Source organism: Halichoerus grypus, chromosome 13 (assembly GCF_964656455.1).
Source record: "Halichoerus grypus chromosome 13, mHalGry1.hap1.1, whole genome shotgun sequence".
Taxonomy (NCBI): domain Eukaryota; kingdom Metazoa; phylum Chordata; class Mammalia; order Carnivora; family Phocidae; genus Halichoerus; species Halichoerus grypus.
In genome coordinates, this window is record NC_135724.1 from 85,794,502 (window position 1) to 85,813,384 (window position 18,883).

The 18,883-nt window shown below is 42.6% G+C and overlaps 1 protein-coding gene across 1 annotated transcript in view; it reads right to left on the reverse strand.

Moving 5' to 3' along the window:
* PTPN11 (protein tyrosine phosphatase non-receptor type 11) overlaps nt 1-18,883 on the reverse strand; it is an 81,742-nt gene that overhangs the window by 56,928 nt on the left and 5,931 nt on the right. Inside the window, exons 2-3 of the mRNA XM_078060945.1 lie at nt 4,327-4,422; nt 2,261-2,383 (exon numbers count right to left, since the gene is read on the reverse strand). Coding sequence (XP_077917071.1) covers nt 2,261-2,383; nt 4,327-4,400 — 197 coding nt within the window. The 5' untranslated portion in view covers nt 4,401-4,422. The remainder of the gene's footprint in view (nt 1-2,260; nt 2,384-4,326; nt 4,423-18,883) is intronic.

The window sequence follows — 18,883 nt, forward strand, 5'->3', positions numbered from 1 at the left end:
TTTCAGGTGCCAATATAATGATTTATTCAGACCAACTTCATCAACATATGCTAAAAACATGAAATGAGAAAATACTGGGGAAGAAGATACAAACTATCACCCATCAGACCACTTATTAATTACAAAAAGAAAAAGGTGCCTTTGTAATGAAAAAATCTGGCAAACACCTGAATCAAGCGATTAAACTGAATACCACCAAAAGATGGGGCAAATAGACACTCTGCGCTTCCTCCAGTGAAATAACAGGGTGGATCCAGCATCACCTCTGGAGTATGCTTGCCAAAAATGTTTCAACTGAATGTAAAAATGAGGAAACAATCAGCGAACTGAGATTGGAGGACAACCTAAGAAATGACTGGCCTGACTGCCCAAAAGACAGGGATAAAAAGAAAAGGTCAGGAGAGAGAGAGACTAGAAACATAAAAATTAAATGCAATGAATGATCTTTGATGAGATCCTCCTGAATCTAGTCTGGGGGAAGGGGCAGAGGTGCGGGGGGAGACTCAACTGCTTCAAAAGCCATTTCTAAAATAATAAGGGAAACCTGAATACAGATGATATATTATATATTCGACAATATTATTAAAGCAAGGTTAAAATTTACCTATAATAATGGTATTGTAGTTATACAGGAGAATGCCCCTGTTTATCCGACATACACACTGAAGTATTTAAAGGTAAAAATAGGGGCGCCTGGCTGGCTTAGTCAGTAGAGCATACGACTCTGGATCTCGGGGTTATGAGTTCGAGCTCCACGTTGGGTGTAGAGATTACTTAAAAATAAAATCTCTAAAAAAAAATGTTTAAATAAAATAAAGGTAAAAATAAATATCCTGATTATCTGCAATTTATTTTCAAAAAGTTCAGGGGGAAAAAAAGTATATACACAAACATACTCAGAAAGGGCAAACATGACAAAACTGGCAGGTGAAGAGAACATGGGTGTTCACTATATTCATCTTTCAACTTTTCTACAGGTCAGAAATTTTTCAAAATAAAAAGTTGAGGGGGCGCCTGGGTGGCTCAGTCGTTAAGCGTCTGCCTTCGGCTCAGGTCATGTTCCCAGGGTCCTGGGATCGAGCCCTGCATTGGGCTCCCTGCTCAGTGGGGAGTCTGCTTCTCCCTCTCCCACTACCCCTCCCCCTGCTCACGCTCTCTCACGCATGCACTCTCTCTCTCTCAAATAAATAAATAAAATCTAAAAACAAAACAAAACCAAAAACCACAACTAAAAGCTAAGGACAGGGGCTCCTCAAATAACTAATCTAAGACAAAAAGAGATTTCCCAAGTCCCAAAGGGATCCTAAATAAACCTACCACAGTTTATCCAACCCTCTATTGTGGGACACAGAGTTGCTTTTAGCTTGCTTTAAATTTTTTTGAACAGTATGACCAACATCCTGCTACATGTCTCTTTGAGCAAGTGTGACAGAATTTTTCTAGAAACTGACCTTCTCTTATGTACTTATTCCCTTTACTCTAGATTATTCCAGGAGCTATAACTTTACTGCTTTATGAATTTGCTTTTATTATTACTGTTTTTAAATAAGGAAGTAAGTAAATTATGTTGGCCATTAAAAGGAATAATTAGATCTATATGTACCAGCAGAGAATTCAAAAACTTTAAAAAGGAAGTTGCAGAATAATAGATATAAGACCATGCATGTGAATTCTAAAAACACACAAACCAACTTTATATTGTTCACAATAGTACCCAGACAGTACAAGTATAAAAACACATTCAGGAAGGATATATGCCAACCTCTGGAGAGTGGTTTCCTCTGGGGAAAGAGGGAGGGGAATGGGACTGGGCAGGGGGACAAACGGGACCACAACTTCCTCAGTGATGTTAATTTCTTGAAAAAGAAGAGTGATCTGAACAGACTCTTAAAAAGCATTCCTCCCATTAAGAAATCAAAAGGAAAAATGCAGGCAACCAGGTTCAGGATGAGTGGAACCAGGATCAGGCAGTGCGTGGCTTAAGGACCTGCAACACTCTGTCCACCTCACCCTCAGGGGTCTCTCAGGGGAGAAGAAATGCCCATCATGACGCCCCTTCTGCCGCATTCCCACATGCCCACTCTCAGGAGGCCACGCCTGAGCCCCCGCAAGCAGGCTTGAGTCACATCTGACCCATGGGCCAGGCCTTCAAACTCTCAATGAGGGTAGCAAGCTATCCTGGGGCGGGGGGGGAGGGGTGAGGGTTCAATATTTCCCACCTGAAAAACCCTTGCAGGGTTCTCTTTTTCTTCCGACTTACCTGACGGAAAGGGTGAAGTCTCCAGGGTTGCTTTTACTGGGCCTCGCCAAAAAACTGCCATCAACTCCTCTTGTCAACAGTAGGTTTTCTGCCTCCACGCCAGTGATGTTTGGGTGAAACCATCTTGAGTGAGAGAAAAATGGAGAGAGCGATGAAAACCAAAATTCTCCATCAGTACTACTTTCCACACCATCACAGCTAAAATGCCTATGAGTAGAGTAGCTAATAAAAATACAAAATAGGACCTTCCCTTCCTCTTCCCCCTCTTCTCCTTGGTCACTGCCCTCTCCTTGACTTCCCCTTGGTAGGAGCCTTCGATCCTGCCAGCACAGTCGGTGGGGCCGGGGGAATGGGTACGAGGCTGAGCCCAAAGCCCAGGAGGATAGTCCATATGGTCAGGAGATTGAACACATGGAGTAGAATTAAACAAGGAGAGAAAGAAACTAGTGAATATATAAACATAGTAAGGATAATGAGAGCCAGGTTTCTCAGTATTGGAGAGGGGATACAACCAGATCTGAAGAAAACCAGAATAAACCAGATTAGAATTGGAGGTAATGTAAACTCTAATTTTTAACATACATACAGAGATGGCTATAGAAATACAGATGTATGTCTGTGTGCATTTGTGCATGCATATACATACGCATCTTCCTAGCTCTCTCTTCTAAAAGGGCCTGGAAGCAGTAACACCCCAGTAGCCATCAGCATAACCAGCACCGTTATCATGGTTTCTAAATACCATTCTCCAACAAAAGGACCTGGGTTCCTTGACGAAAAAGCTGATTCCAGGTCTGGAGCACTAAAAGTAAGATGAGTTTGGAATACCTTACTATATGCCACGGTACCCTGCTCAGCGGAGAGCCTGCTTCTCCCTCCCCCTCTGCCGCTCCCCCTGTTCATGCTCTATCAAATTAACAAATAAAATCTTAAAAAAAAAATACATGGGGACAAAGGGAAAGCTCTTTGCAGTAGAATCACAAAGAATGATATATAATCACTATAGGAGGAAGAACAGAATTAGAAAAATCACCATTTGGTGACCATCACATTAATAGTTCAGGCAAGAATCATCAGAGGAGGGGCGCCTGGGTGGCTCAGTCATTAAGTGTCTGCCTTCGGCTCAGGTCGGGGTCCCAGGGTCCTGGGATCGAGCCCCGCGTCGGGCTCCCTGCTCCGCGGGAAGCCTGCTTCTCCCTCTCCCACTCCCCCTGCTTGTGTTCCCTCTCTCGCTGTGTCTCTGTCAAATAAATAAAATCTTTAAAAAAAAAAAAAAAAGAATCATCAGAGGACACTAAAACTGGTGGGTGACCATTTCAGGAAGGACAGGGTATTTACAGCCACTCAAAGTACCTCCCCACAAAATACTTACTAATTACTCGTTAATTAACAAAAAATCCTCATGAACCTCACAGTGGAGAACTTGACAGATACTATCTTAACCAACTGATAAAAGTTAACATCATCAGTTATGGCATCATGTGCCTCCTGACATCACGCACTGAGAACACGTGCCATTTCTGTGATACTCCTGCCAAAAATGCATTACCTAATCTAATTATGAGGAACATGGGACAAACCCCAAGTGCATGACATTCTACAAACTAACTGTTAGCACATACTTTTCAAAAATGTCAAAAACTGTGAAGGGGGAGGGGACATCCCAAGAACTTTCCAGGTTACAGGCCAGAAACAGGACACAAGTAACACACTGCATGGTTCTTTCTGGACCATATCATTGACCAGGGGGGAGGTAGGAATTTGATGATAATACCATTATAATCTAAATTTCCTGATTTTGATATGTGTACTATAATTACGTCTGTGTCTCTGTTTTTAGGAAATATACACTGAAGTATTTTAGAGTAACAAGATATCATGTCTGGAACTTAACTCAAATGGTTCAGGATGAAGTTATACATACAGTATGTATAAATATGAGGGAAGGCAAATGTCGTACGTTAGCTGCTGAATCTGGGTTAAAAGTAAACAGAAGTTGTCTGTATTATTCTTACATCTGTGTAAATTTGAAATTATTTCAAAATTAAAAGTTTTAAAAAACACACAAATAACGAAGTCCACCATGAATGCCATCCACTTCAGAGGATTCCTCTCTAGCTCCCAACAAGATTTCCTTCATGGATTCCAAAAGTCACCAAGATCTGTGGTAAAAAGAGTAATTTCTGAAGTCAAATTATCCGGTACCTTTAGAGGCTAATTCAATACTCCAGGGAACATACATCAATTATCAAATGTAGAGTCCTGGTCCTGATAATCAAAGGAACTTCCAAGATACTTCTCAACAACTATTAGCCCAATTAAAGTGTGCTACAACAGTGAAGAAGAGAGAACGCAAGGGTGAAAAGCTGTCATAAATCATGCATTAAGGACATGGAAAGCTCTGCAGCCTTGTGGCTAGGGCTCCGATCACACAGACCCAAGTGCACATCTGAGCTCTACCACTTACTAGCTCAGCGACCTGGGAAAGTTATTCCCACCTCAGATTCATCATCCTCAAAAAGGCAATGACTGACCAGGTTTTTTTTTGCCATGATAATTCTTATGTTCCTTTTAAGAATAAACTGAGAATCCATACAGTATACTGTCAGTCAGCCCTTAAAAGTAACAAAAGTACTGGGGGTTCCTGGATGGCTCGGTCGGTTGAGCGATGGACTCTTGGTTTTGGATTGGGTCATGATCTTGGGGTTGTGGGATCGAGCCCCATGTTGGGCTCCATGCTCAGCACAGTGTCTGCTTAAGAAATTCTCTCGCTCCCTCTCCCTCCCCTTCCGCCCCTCCCCCCACTCATGTTCTCTCTCTCTCTCTCTCTCTCTCTCAAATTAATTAATTAATTTTAAAAATGCTATGATTTGGATGAACCTCAAAAATATTATGCTAAAGGAAAGAAATCAAACACAAGAGGCCACATGTTGTATGATTCCATTAATGTGAAATGTCCAGAGTAACCAAATCCACAGAGACAGAAAGTAGATTAGTGCTTGCTTTGAGAAGGCGGATAGCTAATAGCTACAGGGTTTCTTTTTGAGGTGATGAAAATGTTCTAAGATTATAGTGCACTACGTAAATATACTAAAAACCACTGAGCTGTGTCCTTTAAATATGTATGGTATGTGAATTATATCTCATTAAAGCTGTTTAAAAAAAAAATAGGGGGTAGGCAAAAAATTAAATAAATAAAAAATGAAAATAATAAAGAATAAAATGGAATAATAAAAAAGAGGGCTTACTAAGATGTCCATCAACAGATGAATGGATAAAGAAGATGTGGTATATATATACAATGGAATATTATGCAGCCATCAAAAGGAATAAGATCTTGCCATTTGCAACGACGTGGATGGAACTGGAGGGTATTATGCTGAGCGAAATAAGTCAAACAGAGAAAGACATGTATCATATGACCTCACTGATATGAGGAATTCTTAATCTCAGGAAACAAACTGAGGGTTGCTGGAGTGGGGGGTGGGGTGGGAGGGATGGGGTGACTGGGTGATGGACACTGGGGAGGGTATGTGTTCTGGTAAGCGCTGTGAATTGTGCAAGACTGTTGAATCTCAGATCTGTACCTCTGAAACAAATAATGCAATATATGTTAAGAAAGAAAAAAAGAAGAAGAATGTAGCAGGAGGGGAAGAATGGGGGGGGGAAATCGGAGGGGGAGAAGAACCATGAGAGACAATGGACTCTGAAAAACAAACTGAGGGTTCTAGAGGGGAGGGGGTTGGGAGGATGGGTTAGCCTGGTGATGGGTATTGAGGAGGGCACGTTCTGCATGGAGCACTGGGTGTTATGCACAAACAATGAATCATGGAACACTATATCTAAAACTAATGATGTAATGTATGGGGATTAACATAACAATAAAAAAATTAAAAAAAAAAAAAAAGAGGGCTTACTAAATTCACTCATTCCACAAACACTGAGTATTTATCACAGGCACTAAGGATGACACGCCAGCTAACAGAATAACATCCCTGAGGGTTTCTTTGCAATGAAGGAGATTAAAAAAAAAAAAACAACAAGGAGGGGCACGTGAGTGGCTCAGTCAGTTAAGCGTCTGCCTTCGGCTCGGCTCATGATCTCGGGGTCCTGGGATCAAGCCCCACGTCTGGCTCCTTGCTTGGCGGGGAGCCTGCTTCTCCCTCTCCCTCTGCCCCTGCTTGTGTGCATGCGCTCGCGCTCTTTCTCTGCCTCTCTTGCTTGCACACTCTCTCTCTCTCTCTCAAATAAATAAAATCTTTTAAAAATATATAAATAAATAAATAAACAAGGAAATAAAAGTAAATAAATAAAACATCAGATGGTGATAACTGCTACAAAAGGAATAAAGCTGTGGGGCACCCTGGTGGCTCAGTCGGTTGAGCACCCGACTCTTGACTCTTGGTTTCAGCTCAGGTCATGATCTCAGGGTCCTGGGATCAAGCCCCACATCAGGTTCCCTACTTGGTGGGGAGTCTACTTCTCCTCTCTCTCCCTCTGCCCTCTCCCCTGCTCATGCTCTCTCTCTCACACTGTCTCTCAAATAAATAAATAAAATCTTAAAAAAAAAAAAAAAACATTAAAAAAAGAGGAATAAAGCAGCAAGAGGGATGCTACTTATACAGGATATATGGGGAGGGCTTCAGTGATAAGGTAACATCTGACAAGACCTGGAAGAAGCAAGGCAGCAACATGCCCATATGCAGGAGAGGAGCATACCAGGCAAGGGGTGGACCATATATGACATTATGCAAGAGGCCAGTGTGGTTGGGGCAGGGCAAGGGACAGACAGGTAGAGGAGGCCAGTGAGGTAATGAAAAGCCAGAAGATGTAGGGCCTCAGAGACACTGTAAAAACCTCAACCTTTATTTTTTGCGAAATGGGAAAGGACTGGAAGGTTTAGGCAGAGGAGCGACATGATCTGACTTATATTTTTAAATCACCTTTCAAACTACTGAGCAGGGATAACACACAAGTCAGTTAAGAAAGCCACCGTGATAAATAATCCAGACAAGAAATGATGGTACCAAGGACCAAGGTGCCAGCGGTGGGAGGAGGGATAAATAGTCCAACTAGAAATATCTTTAGAGTAGCCAACAGGATTTCATAAAGGATTATACATGGAATGGGAAAGAACAGAGTAAGAACACTCCTAGGTTTGGAGTCTAGTCAACTAGAAGGTTGGAAATATGGAAAGGGTGAGGAGAGGAACATCAAGGGATAGATTTGGTATGTGTTAATTTGAAATGTTAAGTTAGTTGTCCAAGTGTTGGTGCACAGTTAGCACTAAACGTTAGATATTATTATTGACAATCATAATACTAAACGTAAGGTTGTTCTGACAAATAATCAGAAAAGGCAAGAGTGCAGACATAGTCTATCAACATTCCTGCTGTTTAACTGTTAACTGAAATTCATTTTATTTTTAATTTTTCCTATACCATCTCACTAGTGTTTTAGGGGGAATCTAAACATCATTCTGATTGGCCTTGAGAAAAATCACGGGCTGCAGCTAGACTGCCCTTGTTCACATCCCAGCTCTGTGTGCTCATGGGCTAGTGATTTCACTTCGCTGTTAACTCACCTAGAAAATGGCCAGAGTAACAAATGCACGTGTGCAAACACACTATTACCTCTACAAACACACACACACACACACACACACACACACACACACACACGGAATCCTCCTGATCTATACCCCAATTTTTTTCACTTCCTACAACTTGAAGATCCTTCTATGGCAGTACATTCTTCTTAATGGCTACACAATATTCCCCCAGGACCGTATGAATATACCCCCAGGAACTTAATCCCCATTCCAGGACATTTATATTATGCCTAGGTTTTGTTATTACAGATAATGCAGCAGAGGAGTGCAGTTGGCTCAGTCGGTTAAGCATCCAACTCTTGGTTTCAGCTCAGGTCACAATCTCAGGGTTGTAAGATTGAGCCCCACATTGGACTCTGCGCTCAGTGGGGAGTCTGCTTGAGATTCTCTCTCTCCCTTTGCCTCTCCCCCAGTGCATGCTCTCTCTCTAAAATACATAAATCTTTGGAAAAAAAAAAAAAAAAAGACAAGGGGAGCAGACGGCACAGGCCAGTTTGGCGAGCGGAAACCACGTCAGTGTTCATCAAACTGTTCGGAGCAGGAGTGGGTAAGGCCAGCAAGGGCGGCCTGACCCCTCAGGATGCCCTCCAGCGGCTGCCAGACATGGAGGAGATGCTAAGCAAGAAGCAGGAATTCCTGGAGATGAAGATCGGGCAGGAGCTGACCGCCACGCCAAGAAGCCCGGCACAGAAACAAGCCCGCAGCCCTCCAGGCCCCGAAGCAAAGGAAGAGGTATGAAAAGCAGCTGGCGTGGGGCGCCTGGGTGGCTCAGTTGGTTAAGCGACTGCCTTCAGTTCAGGTCATGATCCTGGAGTCCCTGGATCGAGTCCCGCATCGGGCTCCCTGCTCAGCGAGGAGCCTGCTTCTCCCTCTAACCCTCTCCCCTCTCATGTACTCTCTCTCTCTCTCATTCTAGCTCTCTCAGATAAATAAATAAATCTTAAAAAAAAAAAAAAAGAAAGAAAGAAAAGCAGCTGGCGTAGATCGATGGCACACTATCCACCATGGAGTTTCAGCGGGAGGCCCTGGAGAACGCCAATACCAACACTGAGGTGCTCAAGAACGCGGGCTCTGGGGCGCCTGGGTGGCTCAGCCGGTTAAGTGGCTGCCTTTGGCTCAGGTCATGATCCCAGGGTCCTGGGATCGAGCCCCGCATCGGGCTCCCTGCTCACTGGAGAGCCTGCTTCTCCCTCTCCCTCTGTCTACCACTCTGCCTACTTATGCTCTCTATCTCTGTTAAATAAATAAATAAAAATCTTAAAAAAAAAAAAAAACGCGGGCTCTGCTGCTAAGGCCATGAAGGCTGCCCACGACAACATGGACATCGATAAAGCTGATGAGTTAATGCAGGACATTGCTGACCAGCAAGAACTAGCAGAGGAGATTTCAACAGCTATTTCACAACCTGTAGGATTTGGAGAAGAGTTTGATGAGGATGAGCTCATGTTAGAATTAGAAGAACTAGAACGGGAGGAACCAGACAAGAATTTGCTGGAAATCAGGGGACCCAAAACAGTCCCTCTACCAAATGTTCCCTCTATAACCTTACCATCAAAACCCACCAAGAAGAAGGAAGAGGAAGAGGATGATATGAAGGAATTAGAGAACTGGGCTGGATCCATTTAACTGGTCCAATGTGGGCTGGGCCCAGACAGACTCTGGTGGCCTGTGCAGCGGGCCAGGGCGGGGGGGGGGGGGGGGGGGGGCGGGGAGGGACAGGACATGATGCAGGCAGGTTCCATCACTCCTGAATCTCCCTCCAAAGCAGTAGGGCTGCATCACTGCTCACTCTGCATAGCACGGTATGCACTCAGCGGGACAGGGAGGGGGGTGGGGGCAGGCGGGTGGGGTGGGGTGGGGTGGGGTGGGAGGTGCCTGCTGTTTATAATGTTGAATTTCTGCAAAATAAACTGTATTTGCAAATCCAAAAAAAAAAAATACAGCAGAAGACATCGTTTATAATCATCATTATACACTTTTTCAAGTACATCCATAAATTAGATTTTCAGAAAATTGCTTTGGCAAGAGTTTGCCTTTCACTTTGACAAATCTCCCCAGCTGCACTCAAAAGAAGGTACCAGTTTCGCCTCCCAGAAATTGAATGTGAAAGCCCGTTTTCTCTCACTTTTGCCAATACTGCATATACTACCAAATTTTTTCATCTTTGTCAATCTGATTCACGGAAAAAAGGACCATTCTAGTTTGCATTTCTGTGTGACACTAAATACTTTTTTATGTTTTCAAAGCCCCTTTTTCTTCCTTTTCTGTGAGTTGTCGGTTTGTCATTGTTCACTTTCTCCTCCATTTTTTTTTCTTCTTAGTGATTTATAGGAGCTCTTGATATACCCAGAAAATAATCCTTTATTATACGTGTGGCAAATATTCATCTTAGCTTTTTGCACTTTTCACTGTTTTTTTTTTCTTTTTTTTCTTTTCTTTTCTTTTTTTTTTTTTTAAGATTTTATTTATTTGCGAGAGAGAGAATGAGAGACAGAGAGCATGAGAGGGAGGAGGGTCAGAGGGAGAAGCAGACTCCCTGCTGAGCAGGGATTCCCGATGTGGGACTCGATCCCGGGACTCCAGGATCATGACCTGAGCCGAAGGCAGTCGCTTAACCAACTGAGCCACCCAGGCACCCCATGCACTTTTCACTGTTTGCGGTATTCTTTTTCACAGAAATTCATCTTGGCATGGTTAAATTTATCAGATTTTTCCTTTATGATTTCTGGGTTTCTGCTTAGAAAAACTTAACTCACAGCACTGCTGTGAGACAGAAATAAATTAATACACATAAAATACTTAGCACAGAACCAGCCCTTAGAGTTTCACCTTGGGAACCAGGAATTTAGTTTTTAGTCAGAATAAAATAACTTACAATAAAGACACAGATTTTCACAGGACCCTGCAAGGTGTGGCCACCCAAGTGCCTCCCACCCTGACTCTTATTTGGGTGACTTCTCTGTTTTCTTCAATTATGCCCCATGTGGCCTTTGCACGTGCTGTTCTGCAGACACCCCCACCCCCCCTTTTCACAGCACCCTGAGTGTCCCCTGGGTGATATCAACATGAAATTGAATCACACATTCCTCCGACCACCAGGTTAAAGACGGGACTGGCAGCCACCAAGGGAGAGAACCTGTCTGCTACCGTACCAATGTGTACCTCCAGCTCCACACAAAGGGGCTAACACAGGATTCCTTCAATATTTGTGGCTAGAAGGGAAGGACAAAAGGAGCCATTGGGGGTGGGTGGGGATGCCTGTCACTGCTCCTCCATATCCACAGTTCCCCACTGACATAGGTCATAGGTGGTGTCACAAGAGGCTGTCAGAAGAGACCTAAGTGTCAGCTGGCAAAGGCTCTCTTCAGACCTGCCCCACCAGCTCTTTTAAGAAAAAAAAAAAAAAAGATTATTATTTCTAGTACACAGTCAATTTTTATCTGATTTGTAGTGCTAAGGTGGTTATATTCCCTTATCTGTATGCTATTACAATTTTAATAAGAATTTCCAAAGCGGGGACACCTGGGTGGCTCAGTCGGTTGAGTGTCTGCCTTCAGCTCAGGTCATGATCTCAGAGTCTTGGGATTGAGCCCATATCGGGCTCCCTGCTGAGCAGGGAGTCTGCTCCTCCCTCTCCCCCGCCCCTCCCCCCAACTCCTGCCTGTGCACGCAGGTGCACTATCTCAAATAAATAAAATCTTAAAAAAAAAAAAAATTTCCTTATGCACAGGTCCAGGACACCTTGTACATAAGGCAAAAACTTGTCCCAAAGCCTCCCCATGCATTTGAAAACACTAAAATTTGATATTTTAACTAAGTTAATACCAGGAGGGAAAGAACTCTTGGTCTACTTCTCTTCGTCTCTGTTACCACTCTTGCACTTCACCCAACTTTGTTCTGTGCCCCTCACCTGTAAATGTGTAGGTGTTCATAACCATGGTAACAAATACATATTAAAAAACAAACAGGATGCCTGGGTGGCTCAGTCGGTTAAGCATTTGACTCCTGATTTCATCTCAGGTCATGATCTTAGGATCGTGAGATCGAGCCCCACATTGGGCTCCACACTGGGCGTGGAACCTGCTTAAGATTCTCTCTCCCTCTCTCTCTGCCCCTCCCCCACCTTGCACTCTCTCTATAAACAAACAAATAAAACAGCTACTCAGGGTTCTTTCTACAGGACAAGCTAAATAAAGTAGACCACATTGTGTAGCCCCATAAACAGACCCCATTTAAAGCAATGAAATTTTATATTTAATCGGGACATTGGAGGAAAAGAACCAAAGTCATAAACATCTGTACAAAGTTTGGCAACCATTCTACCAGGGTTGTGGTAGATAGAATATAAACTGTTTAGTTTTAGGCTTTAATTTATGAGTCAGAAGAAAATATAATTTTCTATTAGGTGCATTTTTTAAAAATCACACCTATATTCTGGATTTGTTTTTCCCCTCAGTAAAGCCAGTAAGCATACATATTTGAAAGAAATATATGCTTGCTTGTGTTCCCTCTCTTGCTGTGTCCCTCTCTGTCAAATAAATAAAATCTTTAAAAAAAAAAGAAAAAGAAATATATGTATTTTCATTTACTAATGAGTTGCATTTTTCTAAACATTAAGTAAGCCCAGACATCATAGCATGAAAAAATGTAAAATACTAAATTTTTCTTTCCCTTCCGAATTATTTGGATTGAAAAAGGTCAGGTTAAGGCACAGGTTTATGTTTTTGCATCTGGCAATTTTTTTTTTTAAGTAGGTTTCTAAAGATTTTTATTTATTTATTTAACAGAGATAGAGAGCACAAGTAGGCAGAGTGGCAGGCAGAGGGAGAGAGACAAGCAGGCTCTCCACCGAGCAGGGAGCCCGATGCGGGGCTCGATCCCAGGACCCTGGGATCATGACCCAAGCCGAAGGCAGCTGCTTAACCAACGAAGCCACCCAGGCGCCCCTGCATCTTGCAATTTAATTTGGAAAGAAGTATTTCAAAATGTGTAAAAAAAAATATTTCCAATCTGTTTTTAAAAAGCTACAGCTATATAAAGCTCAAGTATAACTTTAAATGTTCCTGCTACGCAATTAGCAAGCATCACAGTAAAGACTGGATATGGCAAGAATCATCAATGGGTGATAAACCTAGGGAGAAATGGAGTGGGGGGAGCAGGATACCTGCATGGTCTTACACTGTGTCTTCATCAATCACTAATTAGTTACAGGGCGCCTGGGTGGCTTAGTCGTTAAGCGTCTGCCTTCGGCTCAGGTCAAGATCCCAGGGTCCTGGGATCAAGCCCCACATCGGGCTCCCTGCTCGCTGGGAAGCCTGCTTCTCCCTCTCCCAGCCCCTCCCCACACTTGTGTTCCCTCTCTCGCTGTCTCTGTCAAATAAATGAATAAAATCTTAAAAAAAAAAAAATCACTGATTAGTTACAAGGGAGAAAATATGGGGCACCTGGGTGGCTCAACTGGTCTGCCTTCAGCTCAGGTCATAATCCCAGGGTCCTGACATCGAGTCCCGCACTGGGCTCCTTGCTCAGTGGGGAGCCTGCTTCTCCCTCTGCCTGCCGCTCCCCCTGCTTGTGCATGCGCTCTCTCTCTCTCTCTCTCTGACAAATAAATAAATAAAATCTTTACCAAAAAAAAAAAGGGAGAAAATATTATACAAAGGAGAAAGTGGACAAACCCTTCACCAGGTAGTCACTGATGATAATTAACGTCATCAGTGGACATCATGTACCTCCAGATATGATACCCCAAGAAGGTTACAATACCACCTACATAGTACTCTGGCTGGAATCTAATAATGATGAAACATTAGACAAATCCAAAACGAGAAATATTCCATTTTAAAAGGGGAAGGGGGAAATGTATTTTTCCCAAAAATCACTAGCATAAAAGACAGAGGTTGTAGAAGTATTCCAGATTAAAGAGATCTAACAACTAAATACAACTGGATCCTGTACTAGAAGAGGGAAAAAAGCTATAAAGGACATGACTGGGGCGCCTGGGTGGCTCAGTTGGTTAAGCGACTGCCTTCGGCTCAGGTCATGATCCTGGAGTCCCGGGATCGAGTCCCGCATCGGGCTCCCTGCTCGGCAGGGAGTCTGCTTCTCCCTCTCCCACTCCCCCCTCTTGTGCTCTCTCTCTCTCTCACTCTCTCTCTCAAATAAAAAAAAAAAAAAAAAAAAAAGGACATGACTGGGTCAACTGGCACAGCTGGAATACAACAGGTTAGACAAAAGGATTACAGATGGTAAAATTACCAGTTAAAATTCTTAAAAGACAGGGGTGCCTGGGTGGCTCAGTTGGTTAAGTGTCTACCTTCAGCTCAGGTCATGATCCCAAGGTCCTGGGATCCAGCCCCGTGGCTTCTCCCTCTCCCTCTGCCTACTTGTGCTCTCTCTCTCTCTCTCTCTGTTAAATAAATAAATAAAAATACTAAAAAATAAAAAAAGAAGATAGCTTTATTCTCAGAAAATAGGGCGCCTGGGTGGCTCAGTTGGTTAAGCGACTGCCTTCGGCTCAGGTCATGATCCCGGAGTCCCGGGATGGAGTCCCGCGATGGAGTCCCGCATCGGGCTCCCTTGCTCAGCAGGGAGTCTGCTCCTCCCTCTGACCCTACCCCCTCTTGTGCTCTCTCTCTCACTCTCTCTCTCAAATAAATAAAAAATAAAATCTTTAAAAAGAAAAAATCTTTATTTAAAAAAAAGAAAAGAAAATAAACACTGAAGCATTTAGGAGCAAAGGGCTATGATCTATGTAATTTAGCCTCAAATGTCTGGAGAAAAAAAATATAAAATATTATATATGCGTATTTACTTACATACACACACACAGAATGTAAAGCAAATGGGATGGAAAGTTAATAATAGTGAGTCTAGGTAAACGGTATTCCATTCATATGTGTATTCTTTGCACTATTCTTATTCTTGTAACTTTTCTCAAAGTTTGAAACAAATCCCAAGTAAAAGATAAAAATCATTTAAAAATTTTCTGAAAAATCCATTTGCTCAACTCACCAGCTCTGATTGCCATCATCAGTAAGTTAGCCATCCTTACCCCTGAAGCTGGCTGTGCTAGATACCAAAAGAGGGATGACACGGAGAAGACAGAGATGAGAACTTACATGGAGACAGAGTATGGGGACAGAAAGAAGACAGATTTATAGTTTTACTACCAATAATATTATATATTTAAATAAGAACTTACAAATTATGAAATAAAGAGATCTCTCCGTGTTTATTACAAATGCCTCTTTTCAGCAATTGTGAACCAGTTCTGATAGCAAGGACAAAATAGTGTAGTATTGGCTATCATACTTTATGGCTGGTTAAAATTACTGCAGCATAGGGTGCCTGGGTGGCTCAGTTGGTTAAGCAACTGCCTTCGGCTCAGGTCATGATCCTGGAGTCCCAGGATCGAGTCCCACATCAGGCTCCCTGCTCAGCAGGGAGTCTGCTTCTCCCTCTGACCCTCCCCCCTCTCATGTGCTCTCTCTCTCTCTCTCAAATAAATAAATAAAATCTTAGAAAAAAAAAAAAAATTACTGCAGCATTTACTGAATGCCATGTGCCAATGTAACCATTACATTCTGCTATTTACTTCTAAAAGTTTCTAAAGCAGGATCTAAACCCACACATTGTAACCACATGTTCTCACCTTTGCATGTTTCACAGAAATAACGCTTACATAGAGTATCCTGCCAATGCTGAGGGTGCAAAAGACATTATAAATTGACTTCCACTGCTGAAGGTATATGTAAACCCTACCCTACCCGTCAGGTAGATTGGCAACAGGAGATAAGGCCAATGGCTGTCTCTTTACCCCTTTATTAAATAAACTGTATTATCTCCTTTACAACTTACAATTATACCTATCATGTTACTAACAATGAACAGAGGAGGGTGATGTTTACAAGGGAAACAGTAACCAGCATTTAGCACAAATACCTGACAGAGCAAGGGCTTAATAAACATTGGCTATCACCTTTGTTATCATTATTATTACTAGTGGAAAACAGCAGGAAAGATTCTTCTCATGCATAATTATGTCAGTATCACATAGGCCATTCTGACATATGTATCATTTATGTCACACTGCCTTTTAATAAACTTAACTTCAGCGTTCAGGGGCTATCCCTACATTATTTCAAATAGCATATAATTAGAAATTAAAAGTTCTAGTCCATAACCTACCTACTTGAGCTTTGATTTATTTTAAACTCTTTTTCCTTAGCTATTTTTTCAGAAAGCACTGGTAATCAACAAAAACTTTTTCCCACTTACATTTAATATTTGTGTTCAATCACTGACAATTCTGTGATATGCAGCATGCTTATCACTAATAAGGAGAAGCTGGAGTGAACTCCATCCCTTAGATCTTAGGGAGGGTAAAGACAAACAGTAGAATTAATACAATTAATATTATGGGGCTGGCCTCAAGGATTATGAACAATTGTAATATTAGGTACTGAGACCACACATCTTGAAGGCTGGCCCCATCTCCCACCTGGTGTGAATGTAAACAGCAGAGGTTAGTCTAACCAAAAAAAAAGGTAACATAAATGTATTTGCATTACCTTAAAAGATGAGGAAAGGCAAATTAGCAGAACTCCATTTGAGTTTATCAACAAAGTGATTAATACCCTGGGTCCAGAAGGTATTAGAAGAGAAGAAACAGATACATTTCCAGTCCTCCCATGTACATAATAGGCATTTGATGAATGGCTGTTGACTGAATGAATTTGGGGGGGGGGGGGGAAGGAAGGATAAAAAAAACAGGTAGGATAAGACATCGGGAAGAGGGAAGTAGAGAAAAAGTCACATGAGGAAGGGAGAGGGATGGAAAAGTGTCCCCCTTTTGCTCATTTTAACATTGGCAAACCTGCCGGCCCCTGACAACCCCTTCTAACTGGCCATCCTCTGGCATTATTATTTAGTAAGGGTCTCGGGTCATACATGGCCTAGGCAGGTGCCACCCATCTCTTCAAAGGAGGTGAAAGCGTGTGTGTGTACGCATGCCCACACACACACACACCACCGCCGCCACTTGTGAAAGAGCCACAAATCAACGTATAAAACAAAATGCCTAAAACACATGAGCCTGAGTGAGCTTGAAGACACAAAAGACAGAATCCCTGCCTGCAGGGGAATTTACAAACCCAAACAATTTGCTGGGAAATCACACCAGAAATCTAAATAACCACCCACACCTCCCTACCCCCACCCCTCGCCATCAGTGAATGCAGATTCTGCAAAGGCTTAGCTCTCTGAGGCTAGGAACTTATTTATGTCAAGTGAGTCTTTAAAAAAAAAAAAAATGCTGATAAACCAAAAAGAAAATACAATGATGCTGAATATTTTGTTTTATCTACGCACCCTCTTCCCCCAGTGGTGTGGGGAAACAGTCAAGCAGGCCAATAATTTCAGGAACTTATTCTTATTCAAGGCTGCCATGCTAAGAAGAGAATTTAAAGTAGGGATCCAAAGTCTAATTTCGGTTTCTTGACTAAATATAAAGTGACACTGGGTACATCTTTCTTACCAGCTGCTCCAAAAAAAAATCATTATCTTTGTCCTTGGGGAGAAAGTTTATAGTTTGGTACTTTCTGCAGATTATAAGAATATTCTTCTTTTCTAATTAAATTTTTATATCCTATAGGAAAAGGATAAGTCATGAAGAAAGGGCAGTCAATAGGGACAAGCAGTCTAAGTAACAGAAGCTAGAAAAAAGTTGTTAAGGCAGCTTTTTAATGGTAGCGCATAGCTCTGTCTTTGTATCTTCCCGTGGGGTTTCAGTGGTCAGCATCATGACTCTTGATGACAAGGCAATAAAAGCAAACTGCCTCCGAAACTCTTTCCACAAACGGCTTCCACCTTAGTTCAAAGCCTCTCTCTCACTTGTCTGCTCTCCCCAAGTCCACTCGTGTCTCCTACAATCCTTCCTTCACAGTAGCCAGAGGGATATTTTTAAACTGACCAGCTCATGCCACTCCCCTGATCACATCCTTCCTTCTATGGCTTTACACTGCTCTTAAAATACAATGCAAACTCCTCTCCGTGGTCCACATGACCCTCGAAGACCTCACAAGGTCCTGTGTGGTCCAGTCCCCACCCACCTCCTCAGTGTCCCCAGTGTGCTCCCTTTGGCTCCTGAAGTGCTCCAAAAGCTTCCCCACCTCAGCACTTCCACACTTGCTGTTTCCCCACACCTGAACACCCAGGGCCGCGCAGTGCCTGGCACACAGTAATCCCACAATAAATAGTTCTTGAGTGAGTGGATCAGTGTTTCATTAGAATGGTTCCATGGGAGGATGAAGACTTGAACCTAGAATCCATTATCTTTACAAGAAACATATAGTATGTCTGTCTGTACGTAGGTGTGTATAGACAGACATATACGGTGTATATATACATGCATATATCAGTATACATGTACATATGTATTCAAAACAGAATATCCTATCCTGATAAACTTCTCTTTCAGTCTGGTACTAGCTTTCTCAAACTCATCTGATGCTAGCACACAAGTCTGTCTCCCTCTGAATTCACTGCTCCTGGCAACCATGACTAGTATCTTCCACATTTCAGCTTTGTCAAGGACCACAGCACATGTAAGTCTGCAAAATGCACACAACCCTCCAAAACTCAGTAGTGAACTGAGCGCCAGTTTAAGGAGTTTGAATTCAGTTCAGGGTCTTAAAGCCTTGGCTGCAGTCCACAACTCCCACAGAGCGTGAGTATTTGCCTTGCCTTCCAGGTAAGGCAGGATCTGCCTAGCCTTAGAAACATCAGCACTGGATGGCAAGTGCTGTCTGTTTCCCAAAGGGAAAGAGGAATAAGGACAGTATCCTATTGTTCTACAGCTGCCTAACAAAGTACACTAAGGCCCACCAGTAACAATCACAAACGTGAGTTGACTCTGCTTTTTCAGGATCTTGTGTGCTCTCCAACAGTCTCTGCACTGACCATGTATAAGAAGGATAAGTCATCTTAGCAGTGCCCCCTGCATTTGAGCAGTT